General features: G+C 35.9%; 1 protein-coding gene across 7 annotated transcripts in view; it reads left to right on the top strand.

Annotated features, from left to right (window-relative positions):
• Nucleotides 1–4,497: 4,497 nt before the first annotated feature.
• morc2 (MORC family CW-type zinc finger 2) overlaps nt 4,498–13,904 on the top strand; it is a 37,370-nt gene continuing 27,963 nt past the window's right edge. For 3 of the 7 annotated variants that reach the window (XR_015525691.1, XR_015525694.1, XM_087310686.1), the window contains exons 1-7: nt 4,498–4,688; nt 6,264–6,433; nt 9,921–9,974; nt 10,075–10,109; nt 12,958–13,026; nt 13,131–13,221; nt 13,729–13,837. Coding sequence is in view for 3 of the 7 variants with exons in the window: in XM_087310686.1 (XP_087166812.1) it covers nt 6,366–6,433; nt 9,921–9,974; nt 10,075–10,109; nt 12,958–13,026; nt 13,131–13,221; nt 13,729–13,837 (426 nt within the window). In the remaining 4 variants the exon portion in view is untranslated. 7 annotated transcript variants of the gene reach the window in all.

Raw genomic sequence — 13,904 nt, 5'->3', positions numbered from 1 at the left:
TTTGCTGTAATGTCTGTTGGTTCATGTAGAAAAATTACACACAATACACACTTACCTTTCATTGAGAAATGCTTACAAAAACAACCAATCACCTGCCAGAAGTGAGTGTTTTAGTACTTATTAAATGATGGCTGGTTTATTTATGGAAATTATTGTTACACATTTATACTGTTTAATTATTTTATTTAATAATTACAATAATAATTTATTATTTTATAGTCATTTAGATTGGGTCAGGGGCGACACAGTGGCACAAGAAGGTCACTGGTTCAAGCAAGTTGGCATTTCTATGTGGAGTTTGCATGTTCATCCCGTGTTGGCGTGGGTTTCCTCTTGGTGCTCCGGTTTCCCCCAGTACAGTGACATGCGGTACAGATAAATTAAAGTAAATTGCCTGTAGTTTTTATGTGTGTGAATGAGTGTGCATGGGTGTTTCCCAGTGCTGGGTTGTGGCTGGAAGGGTATCCGCTGTGTAAAACATGTGCTGGTTAAATTGGCGGTTCATTCCGCTGTGGTGACCCCTCTTAAATAAAGGGACTAAGCCGAAGGAAAATTAATGAATTACAATAATAATTATTTTATAGTTCATGTGATTGGGTTAAAAATCGTGTGAATCCATCGAAAATGTGAAAAGAAATTATTTTTTTTCCCAACTCTGTTCATTTTCTGTTCAATCCTAGTGAAATTTGGCACTTGAAAATAGTAAACAAAAGTGAACATAACTTTTTAAAATAGTTATTCCTCTTACAAACCCAAAAAGATTATTCATACGAAGAAAATAATGTTATTTATTTAGCTTAACAATCGATAAAATAACTTCTACACAGATGCAAAATATGATTGTTTTCACCTACTTCCCTCAATTTAACTTCAAAACAGCTACTAAAATAATTTGATGTGTTTTTTATTTTCATATTTACGGGTTATAACTCAGAATAACAACAGAAAATCAATTATAATTTTAAACTTGATCAGTGTTGGGGAAAGGTTTGAAAGTAGTGCGTTACAATATTGAGTTACTCCCCAAATAAAGTAACTAGTTGCATTACTTAGTTACTTTTTATGGAAGGTAATGCATCAAGTTACTTTTAAGTTACTTTTTTTATTACCTGACTGAGGCTTGATCTCTTTCAGAACTCGTTTTTTTTCTTTCTTTTTTCTTTTTTAAAGAGGGAGATCTACAATTAGCAGCGCACTATATAACCTACACCTACATACATTTACCTTTAAAACACATCAAAACATATTTTAGGATAATGCCAGATGCGAGAACTTCCTGACCCCAGAGCTACACATGCCGTATACAGATTATTGAAAGTTTAAAGCAATGTGTTTGCTACTTTTGTACGTTTTGTCTTGAGTAAAACCATTGTTGTAGTGTCTGGATGGTTTAATGACATTAATTGTAAAAGACATAAAAACGTACATATTCGGATATTTCTATGCTTACAAAAACAGCTATTAGCAATGAGATGAAACATAAAAGACGACAGAGGCGCCTTTGATGGAGGACAAGGATGATGTGCTGAAGTGGGTCAGTTTTCTGCTGACCATAAGGGAGAAATGGACCTGATGACACTTCTAACAATTGTAAACTGGAAGAAGCCTGGGAGCGTTATCTTCAGAAAAAGATATTCTCTGCCAACTAGGAGCTCTGACCTTGGAGGGCAAGACTCCTGGAAGACTGCCCCAATGCTGATGAAATAAAAGAAATGCTTTGCCATGTTTTTATTCAAGTGCATCACATTAGAGAGAGAACAAAACGGGATTTCTTCCATGTATTAACAGATATCCTCAAGTATATCAAACACTGTACTAATTTATAAAACAATACCGTTTTAAGAGTCGGATATAAATACATATAAAAATAAAAAGCTTACAGCACTTTGAAATCAGTGAGTGTATCTGAAAATACCCAACAGCGCATTTAAAACGACAGACATTTTGTCTTCATCGTCCATTACACACACAAAGTCCATCTTCATCCTCACATTTAACAAATGTTTACGTAGAAATATAATTTAGCTATGAGATAAAACACATAAGGATTATTAAAATCAACTCATCGCGACTAATTTAACTATACGTATTTTGTTTTTAAACATCACATACAGCTTGTCATATCATTGTTACCTTTTATACCTTATCGATTAAAGTCGTGCTGTGATTTTAGCGCGATTCCCACATTCCTTCATAGACCAACAAATTTACTTATTTTTAAAAAGTGATGCATTACTTTACTTAGAGAAGTAATACTATTACGTAACTTGCGTTACTTTGTAATGCATTACCCCCAACACTGCAGTTGATTATATTAGTGACTATATTTCCAAGACCACGCCCCTTAAAGACAGTTCAGCCAATCATATAGCGAGACACGTTTTCTTATTGCGACAAAAAACTTATTGGTAATTCACAGGTGGGATTCGATAAGGTTTTAAGCGCCATATATAAATACATATAAAAATAAAAAGCTTACAGCGTTTTGAAATCAGTAATTGTTAGCTATCTGAAAATACCCAACAGTGTATTTCAGTTAAGAAATGACAGACAATTCGTCCTCATCGTCTATACACACAATGTCCGTCTTCATCCTCACCTTAATCTTTATACAACAAACGTTTAGCTATAAATATAAAAAGTTTATGATAAAACACATATTGATTATTAAAATCAACTCATCGAGACTAAATTAACTATACGTATTTTGTTTTTTAAACATCACATAAAGCCGGTTATATCATAATTACATTTTATACCTAATCGATTAAAGTCGTGCTGTGATTTTAGCACGATTTCCTCCCCGCATTTTTCCACACCATATTCCTTCATTGAGCAACAAATTTACTTATTTTAAAAAATTAATGCGTTACTTTAATCGTTACTTTAAAAAGTAATATTATTATGTAACTTGCATTACTTTGTAATACATTACCCCAACACTGCTATTGACTATATTTATGACTATATTCTCAAGACCACGCCCCTTAAAGACAGATCAGCCAATTGAATTGTTAATAACGTTTTCGTACTGGGACAAAAAGTGCAGGATTCGATAATGTTTTAAGCGTCTTATATAAATACATATAAAAATAAAAAGCTTACAGCATTTTTGAAATCAGTGAGCAAGTTGTCTGAAAATACCCAACAGCGTATTTCAGTTAGGAAGAAACATTTTTTCCCATTGTCCATTACAAACATAATGTCCATCTTCATCCCCACCTTTATCTTTATACAACAAATGTTTAGCTTTAAATATGAACAACTTAAGATAAAACAGATATGGATTATTAAAATCAACTCATCGCAACAAAATTAACTATACGTATTTTGTTTTAAAACATCACATAAAGCTTGTCATATAATTGTTACCTATTATACCATATAAAGTCGTGCTGTGCTTTTAGCACGATTCCCTCCCCTTGTTTTTTCCACACCACATTCCTTCATTGACCAACAAATTTACTTATCTTTAAAAATGCGTTACCTTTACCTTTATACAACAAATGTTTCGCCATAAATATAAAAAGCTTAGGATAAAACACATATGGATTATTAAATCAACTTATCGTGACTAAATTAACTATACATATTACATACAGCTTGTCATATCATTACCTTTTATACCTTATCGATTAAGGTCATGCTGTGCTTTTAACGCGATTTCCTCCCTGCGTTTTTCCACACACATTCCTTCATTGACCAACAAATGTACTTTTTAAAAAAAAGTAATGTTGCTTTACTCATTATTTAGAAAAGTAATATTATTACGTAACTAGCGTTACTTTGCAATGCGTTAGTTTGTAATGCGTTACTCTTAACACTGCTATTGATTATATTAGTGACTATATCCTCAAAACCACGCCCCTTAAAGACAAAACAGCCAATCAAATTGCTAAGAACATTTTCTTACTGGGACAAAACCAACAACCAGGAAAAAAAGTGCGGGAATTTCTTGGTAATTCACAGGTTGGATTCGATAAGGTTTTAAGCGTCGTATATAAATACATATAAAAATAAAAAGCTTACAGCACTTTAAAATCAGGGAATAAAACTTCTGAAAATACCTAACACGGTTTCAGTTAAGAAGAAACGGCAGACATTTTGTCCTCATCCTCCATTACACACACGATATCCATCTTCATCCTCACCTTTACCTTTATACAACAAACGTTTAGCTATAAATATAAACAGTTTAAGATAAAAAAAAAACATGTATACATTATTAAAATCAACTGATCGCTACTAAATTAACTATATGTATTTTGTTTTTAAACATCACATACAGCTTGTCATATCATGATTACCTTTTATACCTCATCGATTAAAGTCGTGCTGTGCTTTTAGCGCGATTCCCTCCCCGCGTTTTTCCACACCACATTCCTTCATTGACCAACACATTTACTTCCTGCTTCAATGTTAAGTGACGGCAATTTCAACCAATCAGAATCGCGCGACAAAACCCCGTGCGATGTGATTGGCTGTGCGTGGCGAGGAAGGGCGGGGCATGCAGTCTCGCTGCTCGTGTGTGTTTTTCGAGGGGAAAGAGCCGCTGGAGCGATTCGAGGCCTTACATCTACTTTCTATGAACGAAACAGGAATAAACACGTCTTATTTCGTAGTTTTCCCCATGCAGGAAGCAAGAGTCGCTGGATAAAAACACACGGAGGTCGAGCAATGGTTAAACGGTTTGAACTCGCATTACTGCTTGTGCTACTGTACAAAGGCTGGTGGTTTTGTAAATGTAGACGGTTGTTTTTAATGGGCAGGCCGCAGTTATTTGGCTTGAGCTATTGTGTTTTGCTTTATTGCACGAGTCTGCATGTATATTTGACAGTGTGGGTGTTTATTTGGGTGTTGGGGGAATTCAAATGTTAGCAGTTCCTTAGTCTCTTCTGGTGCATTGGTCTTGAGGCCCTTGCAGCATGGGCTGGCCTTGCGTGTGTTTCTATGTGAATTTAGTTAGTTTAAGGACTGCTAGTTAATGTGTCTCACCTGTATGCTTCATTATTTAGCCCTCAATATGATTATATGCTATCATTTTAAATGGTAAAAGTCTGTAAATGCTCACCAAATGCATCTTGCATTACTATGAAAGGATGCCATATGTTTAAACTTGTGTGTTTCATTTTAATTTCTAATAAATATCTTAATCTTTGGCATGCTGACATGAAAAGCACAGTTTTAGGTTTTCCTCACAAGTATATAATGTTATATATATATTTTTCTTGCAGTATGTAGTATGCACACTGTGCACAGTATATGACATAACACAATATATTGGGGGAAAAAACCTACATTTTTATATTTATATTGACTATAATTAAATAAAATGTCACTAGATACCTCTATAAGCTCAGTTTAGAAATGTTTAATAACTTTAAATTAATTTAATGGGATGATTTTGTTGAAGTTTCTAAAATTATGTATCATGCGGCCCTATAATACACTTCAATTAAATTTATTGTCATTGTCAGAAAAAATTAACAACTATATGTTAGAACATTTTTTTCCTGCATAGCCATGGTAAAGTGGAAAGTCATACAGTCCAATTAAAAAAAAATCCCACAATTCAATGGTTTGCGAAAAATGATAAATGGATAATTTCCAAAAAACATTGATGGATATCACTGAAAGTAGATAACCAGCAGTCATCGGAACAGTCTTATATCTGTTTAAAAGGCTTGTTTTTGCATATTTCTGACTGTTGTTCCTTTACATTTCTATTAACTAGGCATGGGCCGGTATAAGATTGTGACGATATGATAATCTTGGATAAAAATATCACGGTTTTATAGTATCACAGTATTGTGATTACCGCTCTAAAGAACATTTTTTTAATTGCCTGGGTAAACACCCTTTTTAACCAATTGAACGCAATATATTTTATTTTAAGAAACATTTAAAACAATTTTGACTAGTAGCTTTTACTGTTGAAGTTCCTTTTTTGCTGAAAATATTGTTACCCTAAAAAACTAAATAAAATCGTTGTAAAAAAAAAAAAAAGTACATATACCATAGGAACGTATAACAGAAAACGTTGGCGTTTTTAAAACCTTGAATTTTCAAAACCGCTGTAAACCTTGAAACCGGTTATCGTCCCATGCCTACTATTAACTACAAATGCCATTGTTTCCTAGTAAACAGTAGGTTTATTTTTCAGTTTGAACGCAGCCTTTTGTCAGCAGCTTATATCATATATCAGTTCAGCATTGGGTTAATTGATAATTTGTACTGATTTCATGTTTGTTTGTTTTTTTTAGGTGTCAAAGTCTCACATGATTCTCATTAAATGTGGAGAATGTAGAGACAGGACGTGAATACGATCAGCTGGTTTATTTTTTAATTTGTTTTATTTTGAGAAAATGGCCTACACGAATTATAGCTCGCTAAATCGAGCTCAGCTCACCTTCGAGTATCTTCACACAAACTCGTAAGTATAAGTTTCTCTGTTTATGAACGTGTGAATACGTGATATTTGCATTTTAACCATGAGAAATGTGAGTATATATCTAAAAAAAAAGCTCACAGGATAGTGTTGTTTTTTTCATCGCAACGGGATTTGATAAAGTAAGGCTGCGTCCGAAACCGCCTACTACTCAGTATGTACTGCATTTGAATTTAAACGTACTACTCGGCCGTTAGAAAAGTACGCTCTATACAGTATGAATGTGAAAAGAATGAATGGAATTCGTACGTACTACATCCGCCGTTTTGTCATGGTCACATGACCTACCTGCGTCAGTTGCGTCGCTTCACTTCCATCCATGAATTCTCTCGCGGGGCATTATGGCAGGCCCTGGTCTGTTTTTTGGACGCGAGGGCCGGTGTCCCTAGCTGCTTGCACTCTCAGCAGTCACACTTTTTTCATTTATTTATTTATTTGACCATAGCTTTACTCTTTTTATTCATTATTTTGCCGCAGCGCCGCTCTTCTTATTTATTTTCTCGCAGCCCAGTGAGCAAAATGCAGCTCGCAGGTTAACGTTAATGATGATGATGTAACTATCGACCCCAAACAGCAGCACCTTAGTGAATATAAGAATTCGAATAATTAATATTACTGAATAATACATCTGCTCAATGAAAATTAGATGATTCACTACATTAATAAATCTGACATAACTTGATCAGAAATATAAAAAAGGGAGAAAAAGATTAAGCCATCAAAAGAAAGTATTGCTGTGTCTTAAGGTTCACAAGTCATTACTTATTTTTTATTTACACTGTAATAGCGGCACTGTGGACCAGTGGTAAGCACGTTATGTATTAACGCCGCGGACCCATGTTCGAATCTCACTTGAAAAACTTTTTTATTTTTTTTTTTTCATTTTTATTGTTAAGACATATAATCCTGTAAGGGCTGCACAGCGTGCATGGGATGCGCACTCCAGAATCTCGCCGGAAGTAGTAAGTCATCCGGGTGCTTCTCGCATACAGATTTTCGAATTCTTTGAATTCGGACATACTACTCGGCTCGCATACTGATTTTAGCATACTTTATAGTATCGAATTATGTTGTTTCGGATGGAGCCTAATTTCCTGAAACATGCTACATTTTTACATGTATGCACTGGTAATTGTATGCAATTTACACAAGTTTTACGCAACTGTTCTTTCAAGAAACATAATGAAAGATGCCAAACGAAAACTTGCTTTCTATTGGATTAGTGAAACATAACCCAATCTTCTCAGCCAATCAGATTAAAGCTTGTGATTCTCAAAAGCTGTCATTATTTTGTGTTGATGCACATTTTATGATCTGTTCAAAGTCAGTTTAACCCTGCTCCTACTTTCATAACCTGAGGACATACAATTATGATTAAAATGACTGTACGATTGAACATTGGTGATGCAAATTATGATTTCATGCAAATTTTCAGTAATACACTGGCTGTCATTGGGAGTGCAAACAGCACACTTAAATTTTTTCCCTTTATTATAGTTTTTGTCTCGTTTTTTGTGCAAAAAATGTTTTAAAATATTGTTATTATTACGATTAAATATTTTTTGTCTAATAATAACAACAATACACTGTCTATTGTCTTGTTTACAGAAAATAAATTAGGAATTGAGTTTTTTTCTTAACACAAGCGAAATAATCTGGCTTTAGGGTGAGCAAAAAAGTCTTATTTTTTGGATTGGTCATAAGATATTTGCTCTAGAAACAAGACAAAAATACTCAATGAGAAAAGCATGTGCTTGTCGACTGGAAGAACTATTTTAAATGTGGACATATTGTTTTGTTTTACATTTATAATAATGTTTAATAATGCATGTATTATCCTTGTACACACTTAACACGTACTTAAGCATTTATTAGCAAGAGAGTTTCTAGTAGCTCTAATAGTTGAGTATGGTGCTATATGACACTGAGAGTAACACTGTGGTTGTTGGTGTGATTCCTAAGAAATCCACAAACTGACAAACTATGGCTGTGTCCAAAACCGCATACTTCCATACTATATAGTACGCTAAAATCCATATGTGAGCCGAGTAGTATGTTCGAATTAATAGAATTCGAAAATCAGTATGTGAGAAGTACCCGGATGACTTACTACTTCCGGCGAGATTCTGAAGTGCACATTCCATGCACGCTACGCTATCCCATGATGTCCCGCGAGAGAATTCATGAATGGGAGAGAAGCGACACAACTGACGCAGGTAAATCACGTGACCATGACAAAGTGGCGGATGTTTTCATATTCATACTGTATAGAACATACTTTTCTAACAGCCGAGTAGTATGTTTAAGCTCAAATGTGGTACCTACTGAGTAGTAGGCGGTTTCGGACGCAGCCTAAGTACCTTCAATACAGTGTAAGTACCTGTTAAAGAGCCCTTATGGGTTTTTGAAAATGCCCTTCCATGTAGTGCGTTACACAGCGCTAAGTGACGTGAAATATCCAGCTAAGGCTTAAATCTAAAAGTGCGCCGTGTTTAAACTATTGATTCATCTATATAAGTCGACTCATAGTGCTTCAATTAATCGTCTTGGTAACGAGTCTTTGCGGCGTGACGTCAATATGAACTTAAGCCCCGCTGGTTTGTTGCGGTCTCAAACCCTGGAAAATTAAAACACCCGGCCCCGCCCACAAACAATGTAGCAAAGAAAAAGAAGAACACTGTAGCACATGCTGGTTGAGTCATGTTGCGAAGGCACTGTGCTCAGCTGGATATTGTTGGAAGTGTGAGGGAAAATTAGTGTTGTCTTCCCGAATCAAACATAAAACCGTGAAAAGTCAGTGGTTGAGGTTTATTTTTGCAAAAATACCTCAGCATTATAGCCCCAGCCTTGTGCTCTGTTCCCGTCATTTTTCTGATGAGTGCTTCAGCAGTCTACATATTTACAATAGGGGATTTGGCGGTTTGTTAAAGGAAGCATCAGAAAAGACTATTAAGGTATGAGACTTTGTCAGGGCTCGACTGGAACGTTATCAGTACACAGTTCATGGATCAGTTTCTTCCTGCATTTCACAAGTGTGAGTATGCGTGATTAAAATGGTTGCCTCCATGTTTTCTCTTGCTTGTAAAGGATGTATTTAATTGTTTTGTTACTTGTAACCGCTTGTAGTGTATCTGGTTAACTCTTTATATTCTCATATCGCGTCTAAAATCACACTGGAAACGTGACGTGTGACACTGTTTACGGATTTAAATGTGTTTGTGAGCTCGCGTTTCCATTGCTACTGAACAAATTATATGGGAGTCGCTGGAATAGTTAGGTAAAAATAAATGCATATTATAAGACAATGAAAGTGTTTTTTGACCTTGCATGCATATCAGCCTGTTGTTGGAGACCCCAAAAACCAAAATATGACCCTTTTGTATGTATAATAGGGGCTCTTTAATAAAACTACTGAACATGGCGACCATAACAATGTTTATTTTGTTGGTGATAAATTGTTTTGTTGCAACAGGACAACCCACGAGTTTCTTTTCGGAGCTTTGGCTGAACTTGTGGACAACTCAAGGTACAAAAACTGTTGATTATTAAGTATTTCAGACGCATTAAATCATATCGATAAATCCTTTAAATTGAATTGAAAATCCACTCCATTTGTTTGTCGACAGAGATGCGAATGCAACAAGGATAGACATCTACACAGGTTGGTTACCACAGTTTTCATTTAAACCTTGTGTGTTAAAATTGACTACTTTTTGTGGTCTTAATGGCTGTCTTTGCCCTATTGACTTACATTATAATGCCTTTTTTACACCAAATAATAATAATGCATTCTTTATTAGGGGTGTAACAATATATCGTGGTGCAATTTAGTGCAATTCAAAAATGTCACAATATGCATTGTGGTGTTATGAGAATTTTATTGCAATATGACATCTGTTTTCTCTTATTGGTTGAGCTACATTCCACCGGCTGTCACATGCATTCAGATTGCTTGCACTAGCAACAGTAGCAGGCCAATATGAGTGCAGCTGAAACAGAGGATGTCTCGTCCTCTAATAAGTCCAACATCTGGCAACATTTTGCTTTTCCAGTTACTGAAGAGGATGGTAACAAGAAAACAGACAAAACTGCATCCCAATCCGCATACTATCCATCCTAAATTATATTTGAAAATAGAATTAGTATGTCCCAAACCATAGTATGTTGAAGAGTGTGCCAGAGGTTCCTGAATAGTTTGCTATTTCCGGTAAAAAATTTGAGTGTAGAACCATCCATACTCTAACCGCTGATATTACCCACAATACATTGCGCGTTGGATGTAAATTCGATTAGAACTACAAACACGTGTGGAAAGTGTAAATAAACTACAAACATGATAGACGTGCGAGACCGATTGTCAAGTAGAGAGGCTTCGGTAAAGATGTTTGAATGACTGTTAGTCAATATCTAGCCCACTGGAAAATATTTAAATCGCATTATCTGTGTTATTTCATCTGCAACAACAACACTGAACCTATATAAAGACGCGTTTGGATGTCTACACGTCTGAATGCAGAATTACCCAAAGATTTTCTATGAAAGGAGTGAATGGGAGATTAACCTGCTGCTGCTGCTTCTCCAATAAGGGAGGAAATTAAATACGACAGAAATGTGGACGGTGTCTGGATGATTGACAGGGCGCATAACTAAGCGATCTGTTAAAGAGGAAGTAGTATGTCCCAATGCTTGCATAGTCTTCTGTTGCACACTCAAAAGTATCAACTTTTCCTTGACAAAAAAAAAGTACTTTTAGGGCATAGTATAAGTATGCGAATTGGGATGCAGCAAAACTGTGTGTAAACACTGTAAAAAAATACTGCCATACAAAGCTGCGAACACAACGAAAATGATGTGCCATTTAAGCCGTCACCACAGCGCCAAAATGCAATTGAGTGTCTCTTGTAAGTGACAAAGCTGAATAAACAACGAGATGCACTGGAGTATTTATGGCAAAGGACATGATACCATTTTCTGTGGTCGACAAAGTTAAATTTTGCAAATTGAATTTAAATAAAATATTGTGATGCAAATTGTATCGTGAACATCATATCATGAGCTAAGGGTGTTGTTACACCCCTATTCTTAATTGTTAGTGATTTATTTTGCTTTTGGGAAGAGGTCAGATTAGTCATTTTTACTGTTGATCTTTAGTTTGCGTCATTAACCCATTGGATAGGCCTGTGCAAAACTGTTTCTGGCTTTTATATGAAGTTCATTGTAGTAAAACAGCAGATTATAGTGTGTGTGTGCATAAATACATTTGCTGTGTTTGCTATGTTCTGAGAGCTGAGGTATTTTGACTTTTTTAGCACCTCAAGGTAAGTGTGCAAAGGACTCTCTCTCATGCTGCGTTCACACCAGACGTGGAACGCGCGTCAAGCGTGAGTGATTTACATGTTAAGTCAATGCAAACGCGCGAATAGACATCCTGCGGCGCGAATGGCGTGGCGCGAATGACGCAAATTGCGCAAATGGCGTGGGGCGAATTGAGCGTTTTGCGGATTTGACGTGCTTACCGAGCGTTTCGCGCGAATCTCTCGAGTTCGAAAATCTGAACTTCAGCGTACGTTCGTGCCGCGTTAACCAATCAGAAGCTTGCTCTTGTGGCGGTGTGATTGTGACGTAGAACCTGTTGTCGGTGTTCCGAGGGAAATCCTCCAGCCTTCACCGACAACAGTTCATCAAACTAGACTTGGCTCAGTCAGAAGCACCGCTGAAAGCCTCCGTCATCCAGGTTCAGTTTCTGGAGGAGTTTATGAGCTCACAGAGCTGGATGCACCTCTGAAAGCATGTAGTGGACTCAGACACGACCCTAAACATATCGACGCTGTTTTTCAGTCTTCATAAAGCACATAAACACAGTTATTTTCTTCATAAAATCCATGTTAGCCATTTAGCTATGAAGCTAGAGTCTTCGGGCAGACAGAAGCCCTGCCCATCACGCGAATCCACGTCTGTTCTGAATTGAATTTGACACGCGAATGAAGCGAGTAAATTCAAATGTTCACACGGCTATGTACGCGTGAATAGTGCGATTTATCCGCGCGTTCCGCATCTGGTGTGAACACAGCATCACACACCCATGCACACAAACTATACTCCATATAACTCTGTATAAAATCAAGAAACTATGCTTTTTTTGCAGTGCAACTGATGATCAACAGGAGAAATTGTAAATTGGACCTCTTTCCAATAGGGAAAATCAACAACTATTAAGAATGCATAATTATATGCTGTCAAGGCTTTGCAATCAATGTGATTATAATGGATGTCAAAGGGGCAAAAACAGCCCCTAACATAATTAACGTGTAGTCGATTTGTCCAGATCGTATTGTTGAATAAAAATAAGATTTGCCACCAAAAATCATACTATTTGCTGAAACACAGAGAACCAAATTTAGCCTCAAAATCCTCCCCAAAGTGGATGAAAACACCCCCAACACCACACAAGGGTTAAGGAAATACAATGTCAACAAATGTTAATATTCATCTTTTTTCTGTCCAATCAGAGAAGAGACCGGACCTGAGAGGCGGGTTTATGCTTTGTTTCCTTGATGATGGCACTGGAATGGAGCCCAGTGAGTAAAACAAAAACAACCTCAAACCTCAAAAATGATTGTTTTTCCACTTAGTCTTATAAATATCACTATTCAAGTGATGACAGTGGGTCTGTTTTGAACAGGTGAAGCCACGCATGTCATCCAGTTTGGAAAATCTAGCAAACGATTCCCAGAGTCCACTCACATCGGCCAGTATGGAAACGGATTAAAGTCGTAAGTATCCTTCACAGTTTTGACAGTAAACATATTAGCGTCTAAAACTATTTGCCTACTATATAGTTAGAGAAAAACTGATTGTGGAAAAATTATTGTCTGGATTCAAGAAGTATAGTGCAAATGGAAATTACTTGTAGTTTTTCGTTGTTTCCGCATCATACACCCTTATTGCATTAAATGGGATTAAATTGGATTAAAAATTTATTACTTTCCTCAAAATTCTACTTTTTGTTTGAAGTCTGGCATCACTTTGATTACTCTGTACTTCAATCAAAGTATTATACCATACAGATTACATTTAAATCACACACATCATCGCTATATCGAATGTACTTTTTAAGTGTTAAAAAGTATTTATTTATCTAAATATTTATTTATTTAAAAAAAAAAAGTATATATTTATTTATATACACAACAAGTACTTACTCAAGAGCATGTATTTTTATATGCTGCCCTTGTGTCTTGTGATTTGGGTTTGTACATAAACATCCTGGTCTCTTTTAGGGGTTCCATGCGTATCGGAAAGGACTTCATTCTTTTCACCAAAAAAGATGAGAAATTAACGTGCTTGTTTTTGTCACGAACATTTCACGAAGAAGAGGGTCTGGATGAGGTAAGCCATTGATTTCTGCAGAAAATACATACTTTAAAGGAACACTCCACTTTATTTTTTGGAAAAT

Source organism: Danio rerio, chromosome 25, assembly GCF_052040795.2.
Source record: "Danio rerio strain M-AB ecotype USA chromosome 25, GRCz13ab, whole genome shotgun sequence".
Taxonomy (NCBI): domain Eukaryota; kingdom Metazoa; phylum Chordata; class Actinopteri; order Cypriniformes; family Danionidae; genus Danio; species Danio rerio.
Note: the sequence above shows the minus strand (reverse complement) of the source record. Positions and strands in the feature narration are given on the sequence as shown.